The following is a 12309-nucleotide window of genomic DNA, read 5'->3' on the forward strand; positions in this document are numbered from 1 at the left end:
TAGAAATATGAAAACAATTATGAAAAGTATTGGTAGACCATTTGTAAAGAGCAGTTGAACTAAGAGATGTAAGAAGAAAGGAAACCTGTAGCGTACAATTTTCCAATTAAAAATAATTTAAAAAGAAGTCCGGTTATGGTGGCTCATGCCTGTAATCTCAGCACTTTGGGAGGCTTGAGGTGGGTGGTTCACCGGAGTTCAGGAGTTCCAGACCAACCTGGTCAATGTGGTGAAACCCCATCTCTACTAAAAATATAAAACAATTAGCCAGGCATGGTGAGGAATTGAGTACATTAGAGGTCTTTACTTCCTTTTCAGCTGTTCATTAAAACACTCTTTGAAATGTTAACTTTTTAAAAATAAGATTGTTGCAGTTAAGTAAGTTTGGAAAATTCTGTACTTAATTACATAAATTCTTTTTTTTTTTTTTCCAAGACAGAGCCTTGCTCTGTAGTCTAGGCTGGAGTGAGTGCAGTGGTGTGATTTCAGCTCACTGCATCGTCTACCTCCTGGGTTCAAGGGGTTCTCCTGCTTCAGCCTCTTGAGTAGCTGGGACTACAGGCACGAGCTACCATACCTGGCTAATTGTTGTCTTTTTAGTAGAGATGTGGTTTTGCCATGTTAGCCAGGCAGGTCTTGAATTCCTGGCCTCAAGTGATCTGCCTTCCTCGGCCTCCCAGAGTGCTGGATTTATAGGCATGAGCCACTGTGCCTGCCCATAATTACCTAAGTTCTTTATAGCTGGACCTTTTATAATCTTTTTTTTTTTCCAGGAGAGATGATTCAGTTTATTATTCTCAACTTGACTCTATTCCACTTTAGGCTCTAACACTGCACAGAGCTACCACACTTAATCCCATAACAGTTGCATCCCTGGAAGGGTGAAGGGGCTAAAACACAAAGTCAGAAACTTTGGGAAAACCCAAGGTCACATGCACACCTCTCAAACAAGGAAACAAACTATAAGGGCTCAGTCACTGTACACAGCAAGTGTGAGATGGGCAAACTTCTGTTCTTTTGACAGTGGCCAAATGGGTAAGTCTCTGGTTTCTTGGGCTCAGTCATGGTCTAAGGTTAATAGGAAGGCCAACGATGTTGTGAGCAGGATTCAATTTCTACAGGATCATGGGGCATCATCCACCATGTGAAGGGGCTCCAGCAGGTTGGAGATGTCCAGTACTCATCCAGATTAGGATCCTGATGCCTTTGCCAGAGCTTGGGCTCAGGCAGCTTTGGCATTGTCTTCTAGCTCACCTAGGAAATGCTCCTCGGAAATCATGTAGAAGGTGTATCTGTAAATAGCTAATACTAGGGCTCCAATGCCTAGACTGGTCATGATGTTCGAAGTCCACTTCTGTGGTAGAGCCTTCTGCCACTGGGCAAGCTGCACCTGCTGCATGAATTGCACTTGCATAGGTGTCAGCTTCTCCTGAGTTGGGTTGATAATGCTGAACAAATGGGTCCTCTACACACTTAGCATCCAGAGGGTCACCAGCTCCCTAAGCTGCCATGTTGCTGCTCCTCCTTTCGCAGTGCCTCAGAATTGTTAATAGATGATCATGTGAATTGTCAGTCTCCCAAGATGGCAGATCCAGATTTATGGATCATGCAGCTGCTTTGAACACCTCCCTTCTTGAAGATGCACTGTTATGTGGAAGACTCTGGGACCCAGCTTTAGATTCTTTGCCTAATCACATCACTTTTATTAAAATTACATATCTCAACAAAAATCTCAATGATTTTGTAATCTGACTCTGTAAAGTCCCAAAGCATAGTACATAGATAGATAGACTGGCTTACAGCAATCTTTGGGATAGTAATAAACCAACTACCAAATAAATACACAAATAAAATAGAACAAATGAGAAATCATATTTTTTGGAAATAAGAGCTTGGATTCGCAAAGGAAACAAGCACTCAGGCAAAAAGTTTTCTCATCAAGGCAATTTACTTCCGGAGAAGGGTGCTTCTTGCATACAGAGCAGTGGCAAGAGCACACCCAACAAAGGAAAGCAGGGGTTTTTATTCCCAATGCTGTCCCTGTTTCTGTATCCTCCCCGTTAATTGGGGTTAGACCATTAATTGAGGTCAGATCGTACAATCTAACTGATCCCAATAGGCTAGATTTAGCATTTAGAATAGGACAAAGAACCAGGAAGTTTATTGTTTGTACCTACCAACTTAAAGTTAGGTGGTATGGGTTGGCTACAAACTTGGTGGTTGGAGGCATGCCTGGGCATGTTAAAGTCAGGAAAGATTACTTACAAAATAGAACGAAGGACGAGGGGGTGAAACCCTTTGAAGAGAAACTGTTTGTTCCCAACAATTTTCCTCCTCTTGAATTTATACACTTTGTGCTTCAGACTTACCTAACGTGGCTTGACTTTGCTATTCTTCTTGATTGTCTATGAGAGATGATTGGACACCCCTCCCTGGAGGAGAATGGGATACTGGACGAGCCCCCAAATTGTTGGAAATAAGAGCTTTGAGTTGCAAAGGAAATGAGCACCCAGGCAAAAAGTTTTCTCAGCAAGACAATTTACCTCTGCAGAGCCGTGCTTCTTGCATACAAAGTAGTGGCAAGAGCACACCCAACAAAGGAAAGCAGGGATTTTATTCCTAAAAACTATCCCTGTTTCTGTGTGCTCCCCCCATTAATTGGGGTTGGACGATACAATCTAAACTGATCTCTATTGGTTACATTTAGCATTTAGAATAGGACAAAGAACCAGGAAGTTTATTGCTTGTACCTACCAACTTAAAGTAAGGTGGTGTGGGTTGGCTACAGGCTTGGTGGGTGGAGACATGCCTGGGCATGTTAAAGGCAGGAAAGATTACTTATAAAATAGAATAAAGGACAAGGGGGTGAACTCCTTTGAAGAGAAACTGTTTGTTCCCAATGTGTTTTATGTCCAAAAACTATGTCATTGGTCTTTAGTTTTGTTTTCCAGTGTTCCCTGAACTGGTCACAAACAAACTCATGGGCTCAAGCCCAGGCTGCAGTGAGCTGAGATTGCGCCACTGCATTCTAGCCTAGGTGATAGAGCAAGAATCTGTCTCAAAAAAAAAAAAAGTTTAAAAAAAAACTTAGGAGACATAAAAGTAGTATTCTTTTATTTTGAGAGAGGGTCTTGTGAATATCGGCATATTCACACTGTTGTTCAACCATCACTGTATTGGCTCCTGTATCAGCTTCCCCAAGTGTTGGGATTGACAGATGTGAGCTATTGTGTCCAGCTTAGAAAACATTGTTTTTAAGTCTTAAGAAGATAATGTTGTTTGCAGTCCTCCCTCCATAAGGGGGAAAAAAAAACCATAAAAAGATCACACACATACATGTGTATATATAAACCCCAACCTTTTCAGAGTTGTATAATCAAATAGTAAAATTCTCCCTCTCAATAAATGGAGGTAAACGTTTGGCACCCACTACCTAGCTTCAGTAATTATCAACATTTTGTCAGTCTATATCTGACTTTCTCTTTGTGCTTTTTTCTGAAGTATTTTAAAGCAAATCACAGATGTCATATAATATCACCTAGAAATACTTTAAGATGCATCTCTGATGAATGTTTAACATAATAACTCTAAAAAATTGACAATTCTTTAATATGAAATAATATCCAGCTCATATTCAAATTATTAATATTCAGACAAGGCCCCTGTATTGCTTTTGACTTTTATGTCTCCTAAGATTTTTAAAACTTCTTTTTTTTTGAAACAGTTTCTTGCTTTGTCACCGAGGCTGGAGTGCAGTGGTGCAATCTTGGCTCACTGCAACCTCTGCCTCCTGGGTTCAAGCGATTCTCCTGCCTCAGCCTCCTGAGTAGCTGGGATTACAGGCATGTGCCATCATGCCTGGCTAATTTTTGTATTTTTAGTAGAGACGGGGTTTCACCACGTTCTCCACTCTGGTTTTGAACTCCTGACCTTGTGATCCTCCCACCTTGGCCCCCCAAAGTGTTGGGATTCCAGGCATGAGCCACTGTGCCTGGCCTAAAAACTTTATATTTTATAGTAATGTTTATTTAGATAAAAATTATAAAAATAGTACATATATTCTTCATCTTAGTTTACCCTAATATTAAATCTTACGTCACCCTGGTACAATGATCAAAACCATGAAATCAACATTGATACAGTAGTATTAACTACAGACTATATTCATTTTCACCATCTTTCACCTAATGAACATCTTCTGTTCCTAGATACAATCCCAATCACATTTAATTGTTATGTTATTCTCTTCGTTATAGTTTCTTAGTTTTTCATTGTCTTTCACGATGTGACAGTTTTGAATAGTACTGGTCAGGTGTTCTGTAGACTCTTTCTCATTTGGGGTATGGCTGATGTTTTATCATGATTAGATGGGAATTGTGCATTTTTGACAAGAATACCTCAAATTATGTGCCCTTCTCAGGTTACCATATCAGGCAATATAATATTGATATCTTATTTTTGGTGATGTTAACCTTGATCACTTGGCTGATACTAGCTGCCAGGTATCTGCACTGTAAAGTTACTATTTTTTCCTTTGTTAATGATAAATATTTTGTGGAGATACTTTGAAATGAGGCACCTAGTATTCTGTTTTTCTTCAGACTTTTGTGGATTAATTTCGTGTTCACTCGTGAATCTTTCCTTTAGGAATTACTTTGACAAAAAACATTCTTGTGCTCCAGTGATGATTTTCTGTTGTCCTTAATCTTTTTTACATTAGGGTTATTTTATTTTTACAAGGAGGAGCTGTCTCCTTTTCATTCATTCATGGATTTATTTATTTATTTATTTAGAGACAAAGTCTCGCTCTGTCACCCAGGCTGGAGTGCAGTGGCATGATCTTGGTTCACTATAACCTCTGCCTCCCAGGTTCAAGTGATTCTCCACCACGCCTGGGCTGATTTTTGTATTTTTAGTAAAGACTGGGTTTCACCATGTTGGCCAGGCTGGTCTTGAACTTCTGACCTCAGGTGATCTGCCTGCTTCAGCCTCCCAAAGTGTTGGGATTACAGGTGTGACGCACCATGCCTGACCTATTATTTTTTCTTTTGAGACAAGGTCTTGCTCTGTTGCCCAGGCTGGAATGCAGTGGTGGTGATCATGGCTTGTTGCAGCCTTGACCTCCTACGGTCAAACGATTCTCCCATCTTAGCCCCCTAAGAAGCTGGGACTATAGATGTGCAACACCACACCTGGCTAAATTTTACATTTTTTATAGAGATGGGGTCTCACTGTATTGCCCAGGGTAAACTCAGACACCTGTGCTCAAGTGATCTCCCCACCTCTGTCTCCCAGTGTATTGGGTTTATAGGTGTGGTTTTACAGATACGAACCACCATGCCCAGCCTTTTTATTCATTTATAACAGCATGGACTCATAGGTGTTCTATGGGTTATATTCCAATGTTATAGTAATTTTATTGCTCAAATTGTTCTATCTTTGGCTGTTAGAAGTTCTTTCAGGTTGGTTCGTACACTTTTTTGATATACCTCTCTCCCTGAAACCCACTTTGAACACTTTTTAATTTCTTGCACTGAAAGATGCTCCACGCTTATCTTGTGTTACGTCTGCCACACTGTGGAGTCGATCAGTTCTCTAAGAAGCCCTGGTTTCTCTCATTAGACTTTATTTTATAACACTGTCTGCTTTCCAAAAAAAGTGATTTATTTGACTCTAACATACTGTACATTCTGGATTCAGATGATTGCTTCTTGTGTCATTTAACTACTTCTGTCCCCATGGTTCTCAAACTTTGCTGCATATTAGCATTAGCTAGGGAGCTTTAGGAGCTTCACATACTCAGGTTTTATCCCACATCAGTTAAATTAGAATCTCAGGATTGAACCCAAACATGAGTGGTTTTTAAAGTTTCCCAGGTTTCCATTATGCAGCCAACTTGAGAACCACTGCTGTGTTTCTAGCTCCTCCCCTTTGCCTGTAGTGGTAGTAAGATCTAGACTAGAGGCTTGAATATATTCTTGACATTCTTGTCCAGGTTTTTTTGTTCTTTCTGTTATATCTTGCAAAGATTGAACATTGGATTCAGTTCTCTTCTTGCCTTCAGTGCTGCTCCTTCCATTTTGTACTAGTATATATATATATATATATATATTTTTTTTTTGAGACGGAGTTTTGCTCTTGTTACCCAGGCTGGAGTGCAATGGCGCGATCTCGGCTCACCACAACCTCTGCCTTCTGGGTTCAGGCAATTCTCCTGCCTCAGCCTCCTGAGTAGCTGGGATTACAGGCATGCGCCACCATGCCCAGCTAATTTTTTGTATTTTTAGTAGAGACGGGGTTTCACCATGTTGACCAGAATGATCTCGATCTCTTGACCTCATGATCCACCCACCTCGGCCTCCCAAAGTGCTGGAATTACAGGCGTGAGCCACCGCGCCCGGCCCTGTACTAGAATATTTTTAACCATGCTCTCTCAGTTCCCTACAATTACTTCTTGTACCCATTTTCAGGAATCAGTCTGGGATTCTCTTCTTGCTACTGTCTGATAATATTCATGAATGTGCTTTTTTTTTTTTTTAATGGTGGCTGCAAAATTACCAACGCCTCCCTCCAGACACCTTTTTCAGTGTCTCTCCTTTGACCTACAAGGACATCAAGCACAACACATCTAAAATTGAACTTGCCTTCCTTCAAACCTGCTTGTCTTTTGTTCTTATTTATTCATTCATTCAGCACATATTTATTGACTGTCTGCTGTGGACCAGACCGTATTCCAGGAACCAAAGATGCAAAGTTGAAGAACAAACTGGGGAGATTTTTGCTTAGTGTATTTCCTTCTGTATTCCCTGTTTCACTAACGGCATTGGAATCTGCCTATAGAGAGGCCTCTTTGATAGCCCACTCTTCATTTACCACATCCTGTCAGTTTGCTGTGCTTCACTGATTGTTCTGTGTCATTCTGAATATTCAAAACTCAGCAATGCAACTCTACCTTTGAGGGAGCTAGTATGGTCTTTAGAGTAATACTAAGTAGAAAGTGAATTCTGAAGCAACCACTTAGGTCCGTATGCCCCTAGACAGGTGACTAAACCTCGCTTACTCAGCGTGTAAAATTGGAATAATGATCACCACCTCACTGGGTGGTTTGGGAGACTGATGCTGTAACTTGCTCTGCCTCTTCTTGTCCTGGTGAGTAGCACAGCCATCTCTTCAGTTGCAGCATTCCAAAACCTGGACATCATCGTAGAAACTCCCCTTCCCTCATCCTGCCTTCTAATATCTAGTTATTCATTGAATCCTACTATTTTTTATGTGTAAATATCGCTCAGTTATATTTATGTTTAATAGCTTTCAAGCCCTCATTTTAAATTACTATTATTATTTTTTGAGCCAGGGTCTTGCTCTGTCACTCAGGCTGAAGTGCAGTGCCACTATCAAGGCTCACTACAGCCTTTAATGTCCAGGCTCGATTGATCCTCTCACCTTAGCCTCTTGACTAGCTGGGACCATAGGCACGTGTCACAACACCTGGCCAGTTTATATTAATTTCTCTTGCCAGAATAAAGTATAAATCTTTAGTGAGCTGTTCAAAACCCTTTATGCTCCTGTCCATCTTTCTAGGCTCATCTCTTGTCATTTCTCCTTCTTCAAATCATGTTTCCCATCTAACAAGTTTCTGATCTCTATCTCTGGTTGATCCTCAGCCTTACCTTTTTGTTGAGAATCACTGCACTAGATACCCACAGTTACTCATGTTCTTAGTGGAGCCACTAAGCAGAAGTAGGCAGAACCACTGCTGTGAAAACCCTGTTTTCTAGTTTGGTTGGACTAATTGTGATAACAACTTTGAACTTTCAAGACAAAAATTTTCCCTTTTTCTATAGCACTTACTTTTCATAATGTACTGTACCAATTACCATATTTTATTTTAGGTGTTGTATGTCAGTTACCTACTTAGCATACAAATCTTTTGAAGCAAATATTATGTTTTATTTGTCTTTGAAGTTCCACTGCTCAGAATTTGAAATGTTTCTTGATTTGAATGAGTGGAGTGATAATGGGTTGCTCAGAAGAGGTCAGTATTGTCTAGGATATTGGGATGTTTTGAATAGCATTTGAGAAGACTGCTCTTGGTAAGGAGAATAGTGGGAAGAGTGGAAATAGTCACAGTAGCCAGCTGCTCCCATTTGTTGAGCACATCTTATATTTAGGCACTTGACATGTATTGTTAACATGTTTAATTGTCACAGCAACTTGATGATGTTGGTGCAGTAATTTTCCATCTTTAACAGTTGTAGAAAAGGAGGCACAGAATGGTTACATGATTTGTGTGATGTTGTGCAGTTTGGGACTGTAGAACTTAAGGCGGTTATCGCTGCTGTGCTGTACTGCCTTCCAGTGGAGCTAGAGGATTGGGAACAATGAGAATACTGGCCCAGTTAGAGCACCATGAAGGTTCAGTGTACTCCAGGCTTCTCAAGAAAGGACTACACTCTAGTGATCTTCTCTCTGACGAGATTTATGACAATGGCTAAGGATAATACTTCTTAAAACTGTAATGTGTATACATGTTACCTGAGGATCTTGTTAACATGCAGATTCTAATTCTATTCTTTTTTTTTTTGAGACAGAGTTTTACTCTTGTTGCCCAGGGTGGAGTGTAGTGACACAGTCTTGGCTCGCTGCGACCTCCGCCTTCTGGGTTCAAGCAATTCTTCTGCCTCAGCTTCCCAAGTAGCTGGGATTGTAAGCATGTGCCACCACGCCTGGCTAATTTTGTATTTTTAGTAGAGATGGGGTTTCTCCATGTTGGTTAGGCTGGTCTTGAACTCCCGACCTCAGATCATTTGCCCGCCTCGGCCTCCCAAGGGGCTGGGATTATAGGTGTGAGCCACCACATCCGGCCCAACATGCAGATTCTAATACTATAGTCTAGGATGGGGCCTGAGAGTCTGCATTTCTAACAAGCTCCTAGGGAAAAACAATGCTGCTCTCCCGTGGACTCCATGTTGCATGGCAAGAGTTTGGAGGGTTCAATCTGAAATATATTTTATATGGCACCATTAGAGTATCATCTAGAAATTGTAAGAGGTTCTGTATCTTTAATTGGATACATAATTATGAAGTTGGATGGTATGGGGATGCTGAGATTCTAGGCACTAATTCTTTATCCTGGGTCTACATTAGAATCCCCGTAGTTAGCTATAAAGACTACTAATGCTTAGGCTGTACTTAAGATCAATAAGAATATCTAGTGAATAGGTCTTTATATTTTAAAAAAAGTCTTCAAGTGATTAGAATGCGCTAAGCAAATAGATTTATTAAAACTCTTTCAGAACCTAGACTGCTTCCTTGCATGTTAGTCAAGTGATATCTGTGAAATAAATTTTGCATCTTCAAAGTTCCGGTGCATTGAAAATACCTTAAGATTGCCATAAAGATATGGCTAGAAGTTAAGCAAATCGGGTTTGTCATCATTACAGTGTTTTGATTAAGGCTTGTATTATTGGCAGTCTATTGTTCATCTTTTAGGGAATAAGAAAAATAAAAATAATGCTTTTCCTTTTTTTCTTCCTGGTGAGACTGTTCTGAGAATTCTCATTGTACTTTTGTAACCCATTTTTTTTTTCTCTTTCCAACAGGGATTTTTTGCCAGGTGGTAGGAGAGATTATACAGTACAAGTTCAGTTGAGGTAAGTTTGAAATTTTCTCTTAATTTTGTTCTTGCTGAATTTTAAAACACACAAGAATGTTTGAGCACACTATTTAAGAATACTTTTTTTCTTTTATTAATACAGACTTTGCCTGGCAGAAACAAGTTGCCCTCAAGAAGATAACTATCCAAATAGTCTATGTATAAAAGTAAATGGGAAGCTATTTCCTTTGCCTGTAAGTTGCTTTTTATTCACCAGATTTGCATATAAGTTTAATATAAACACTGACAAGGCCTAGAAACAGTGACAACTGAATACTAATGAACAGTTTTAGCATCCAGATTAAATACTGTTTTCCACTAGAGTGATCCATGATTTCTTGGATAAATAATAAATGGCTTATTTCAGGTCTGAAGGAGATGGAAAGATGAGCCTGGAATATCTTTTTTTTTTTTTAAATTAAAGAGACAGGGTCCTGCTGTGTTCCCCAGGCTTGATTTGAACCTCTGGGCTCAAGCAGTCCTCCTACCTCAGCCTCCTAAGTAGTGAAGACTAAACAGTTGTGCACTACTGCATCTGGCTAGAACCTGGAGCAGCATCTTGCCTAACAAATCAAGGATGCTGTGAAACACTCTTGAGAACATATCAAACAGCATAGTTGAAGGGGAGGACTTGGGCAGTTTCATGTACTGGATAGCATGTGTGGGATATCTGAATTAGCTGGGCTTGGCCTGTGGATGACATGGGGAAAGCAGAAGCTGCTGAGAGTAGCTGACTATAGAAATCAAGAATTCCCAGCTTGGGCCTTGATGATGCATTCACTTGTGGTGGTGGGTGGGTGCAATGATAGTTGGTTGACAACCCTTTTAAGCAGAGAGGCAGTATATGGGCTTCATCACCTAGGATATATACAGTGTGGTTGCATACAGCCTGTTTCTGGCCTAATAGATGGCTTTTGACTCTTCAAATCTTGTTAGTCAAGTCTTAAAATAATAAAATGATAAATGTAGAACTGGACTATGTATTGGCTTCCATTGAGGCCTTGAATATATTACTAAATTAGGCACCATTCCATAGAAGGCCAGCAAAGCCATGATCAAAAAAATAGTACATGACATGTTTGTCAAGCACTACAAAGTTGGAGGTGTATTTACTATAACTGAATCTCTAAGAGAGCAGTGACTCCACCACTACGCCCAGTTGTCATTTCACCAGAGCTGACACTCTTTGCAACTATTGAGAAAGTGGGGAAGCTGTTTAATATCCCTGCTGAACACGAGACTGGGCTCTAGACTAATATATGAGCAATACTCATGAGTAGCTAAGCAAGTCAGACAATATATATGGTCTAGGACTCTGGGCTCTACAGAGCCAAGTGATCAGAATTGAGCCTCAAAGTGAAGAAAGCCATGACCAGGTACTCTTGTCTTGTAGACAGAGGGATCTGACTTCTCTTGGTTGTCAGGAGTCTCATACACAGCCTGTGGACTTAGAGACCTGAGAAAATACTTGCTTTGTGAATTTTACAGGGCTTGAGCAACACTGCATCACTGACTGACTCTTTTTGAAAGACACATGTGAGACTGAAATCCGTTGAGACAGTCTGGGAGTGAAGGATAATTGCAGAGTCTGAGTAGGTATGGTCAGGGAGGATTGCTTATATGGCCAAGACCTGTTTCCCCAGGTGGGACATTTAGTCTCTCAGGTTTCTGGCTACTAGCAACAAGACTCTCAGGAGCTCTTTCCCCCGTGCGCCCCCAGCCCCCCCATGGAGTCGTGCTCTGTCACCCAGGCTGGAGGGCAGTGGCGCGATTTTGGCTCACTGCAACTCCACCTCCTGGGTTCAAGCAATTCTCCTGCCTCAGCCTCCTGAGTAGCTGGGATTATAGGTGCCCCGCCACCAAACACAGCTAATTTTTATATTTTTAGTAGAGACAGAGTTTCACCATGTTGGCTGGCTGATCTCAAACTCCTGACCTCATGATTTGTCCACCTCAGCCTTCCAAAGTGCTGAGATTACAGGTGTGATCCGCTGCGCCTGGCAGCTATCTTTTATTTGGATAGTTGGCACAAAGATCTGAACCAAGGGAATAAGCAGCCCTACTTGGAGCTGAAAGATACCAGTAGGTAACCACATGTGTGGGAAAGAAAGCCTGGCAAAATCAGAGATTACAGCACAAACTTGTGCACCTGTCTCATGGCCTTTTCATATCCATTTTTCTTTGCCTTGGATGTGCTAAGATTTCCTTTTTTTTTCCTTTAAAAAAAAAAAAGGCTCTCAGTCTGTTGCCCAGGCTGCAGTGCAGTGTTGCAATCTTGGCTTACTCTGCAGTCTCAGCCTCCTAGGCTCAAGCGATTCTCCTATCTCTTTTTAGTAGCTAGGACTACAGTGTGCCTGGCTTATTTTTGTAGAGACAGGGTTTCGCCATGTTGCCCAGGCTGGTCTTGAATTCCTGGGTTCAAGCGATCCACCTACCTTGGTCTCTCAAGGTGTAGGGATTACAGGGGTGAGCCACTGCCCTTGGCTGCTAAGATCTTTGACCTTTGACGCTCATTGCTATTTGCCCCTCCCATTATCTATGATGAAAGATAAGACCTTTGATACTTATTGCTATTTGCCCCTCCCGTCACCTATGATGAAAGATAAAGCTATGGAGAGCTTTTTGGTGTCTGTGGACTCACCTCGGAGACTTAC

The 12309-nt window shown here is 41.0% G+C and overlaps 1 protein-coding gene and 1 pseudogene across 9 annotated transcripts in view; one reads left to right on the forward strand and one right to left on the reverse strand.

Annotated features, from left to right (window-relative positions):
* PIAS2 (protein inhibitor of activated STAT 2) overlaps positions 1-12309 on the forward strand; it is a 120927-nt gene that overhangs the window by 64925 nt on the left and 43693 nt on the right. For all 9 annotated transcript variants that reach the window (XM_064379213.1, XM_064379214.1, XM_021670066.2 and 6 more), the window contains 2 exons: positions 9603-9653; positions 9759-9849. In XM_064379213.1, coding sequence (XP_064235283.1) covers positions 9603-9653; positions 9759-9849 — 142 coding nt within the window. The remainder of the gene's footprint in view (positions 1-9602; positions 9654-9758; positions 9850-12309) is intronic.
* Positions 1190-1511, reverse strand: LOC110568085 (cytochrome c oxidase assembly factor 3 homolog, mitochondrial-like; annotated as a pseudogene).

Source organism: Aotus nancymaae, unplaced genomic scaffold (genome assembly GCF_030222135.1).
Source record: "Aotus nancymaae isolate 86718 unplaced genomic scaffold, 86718_ANA_hifiasm-v0.15.2.pri h1tg000020l, whole genome shotgun sequence".
NCBI lineage: Eukaryota > Metazoa > Chordata > Mammalia > Primates > Aotidae > Aotus > Aotus nancymaae.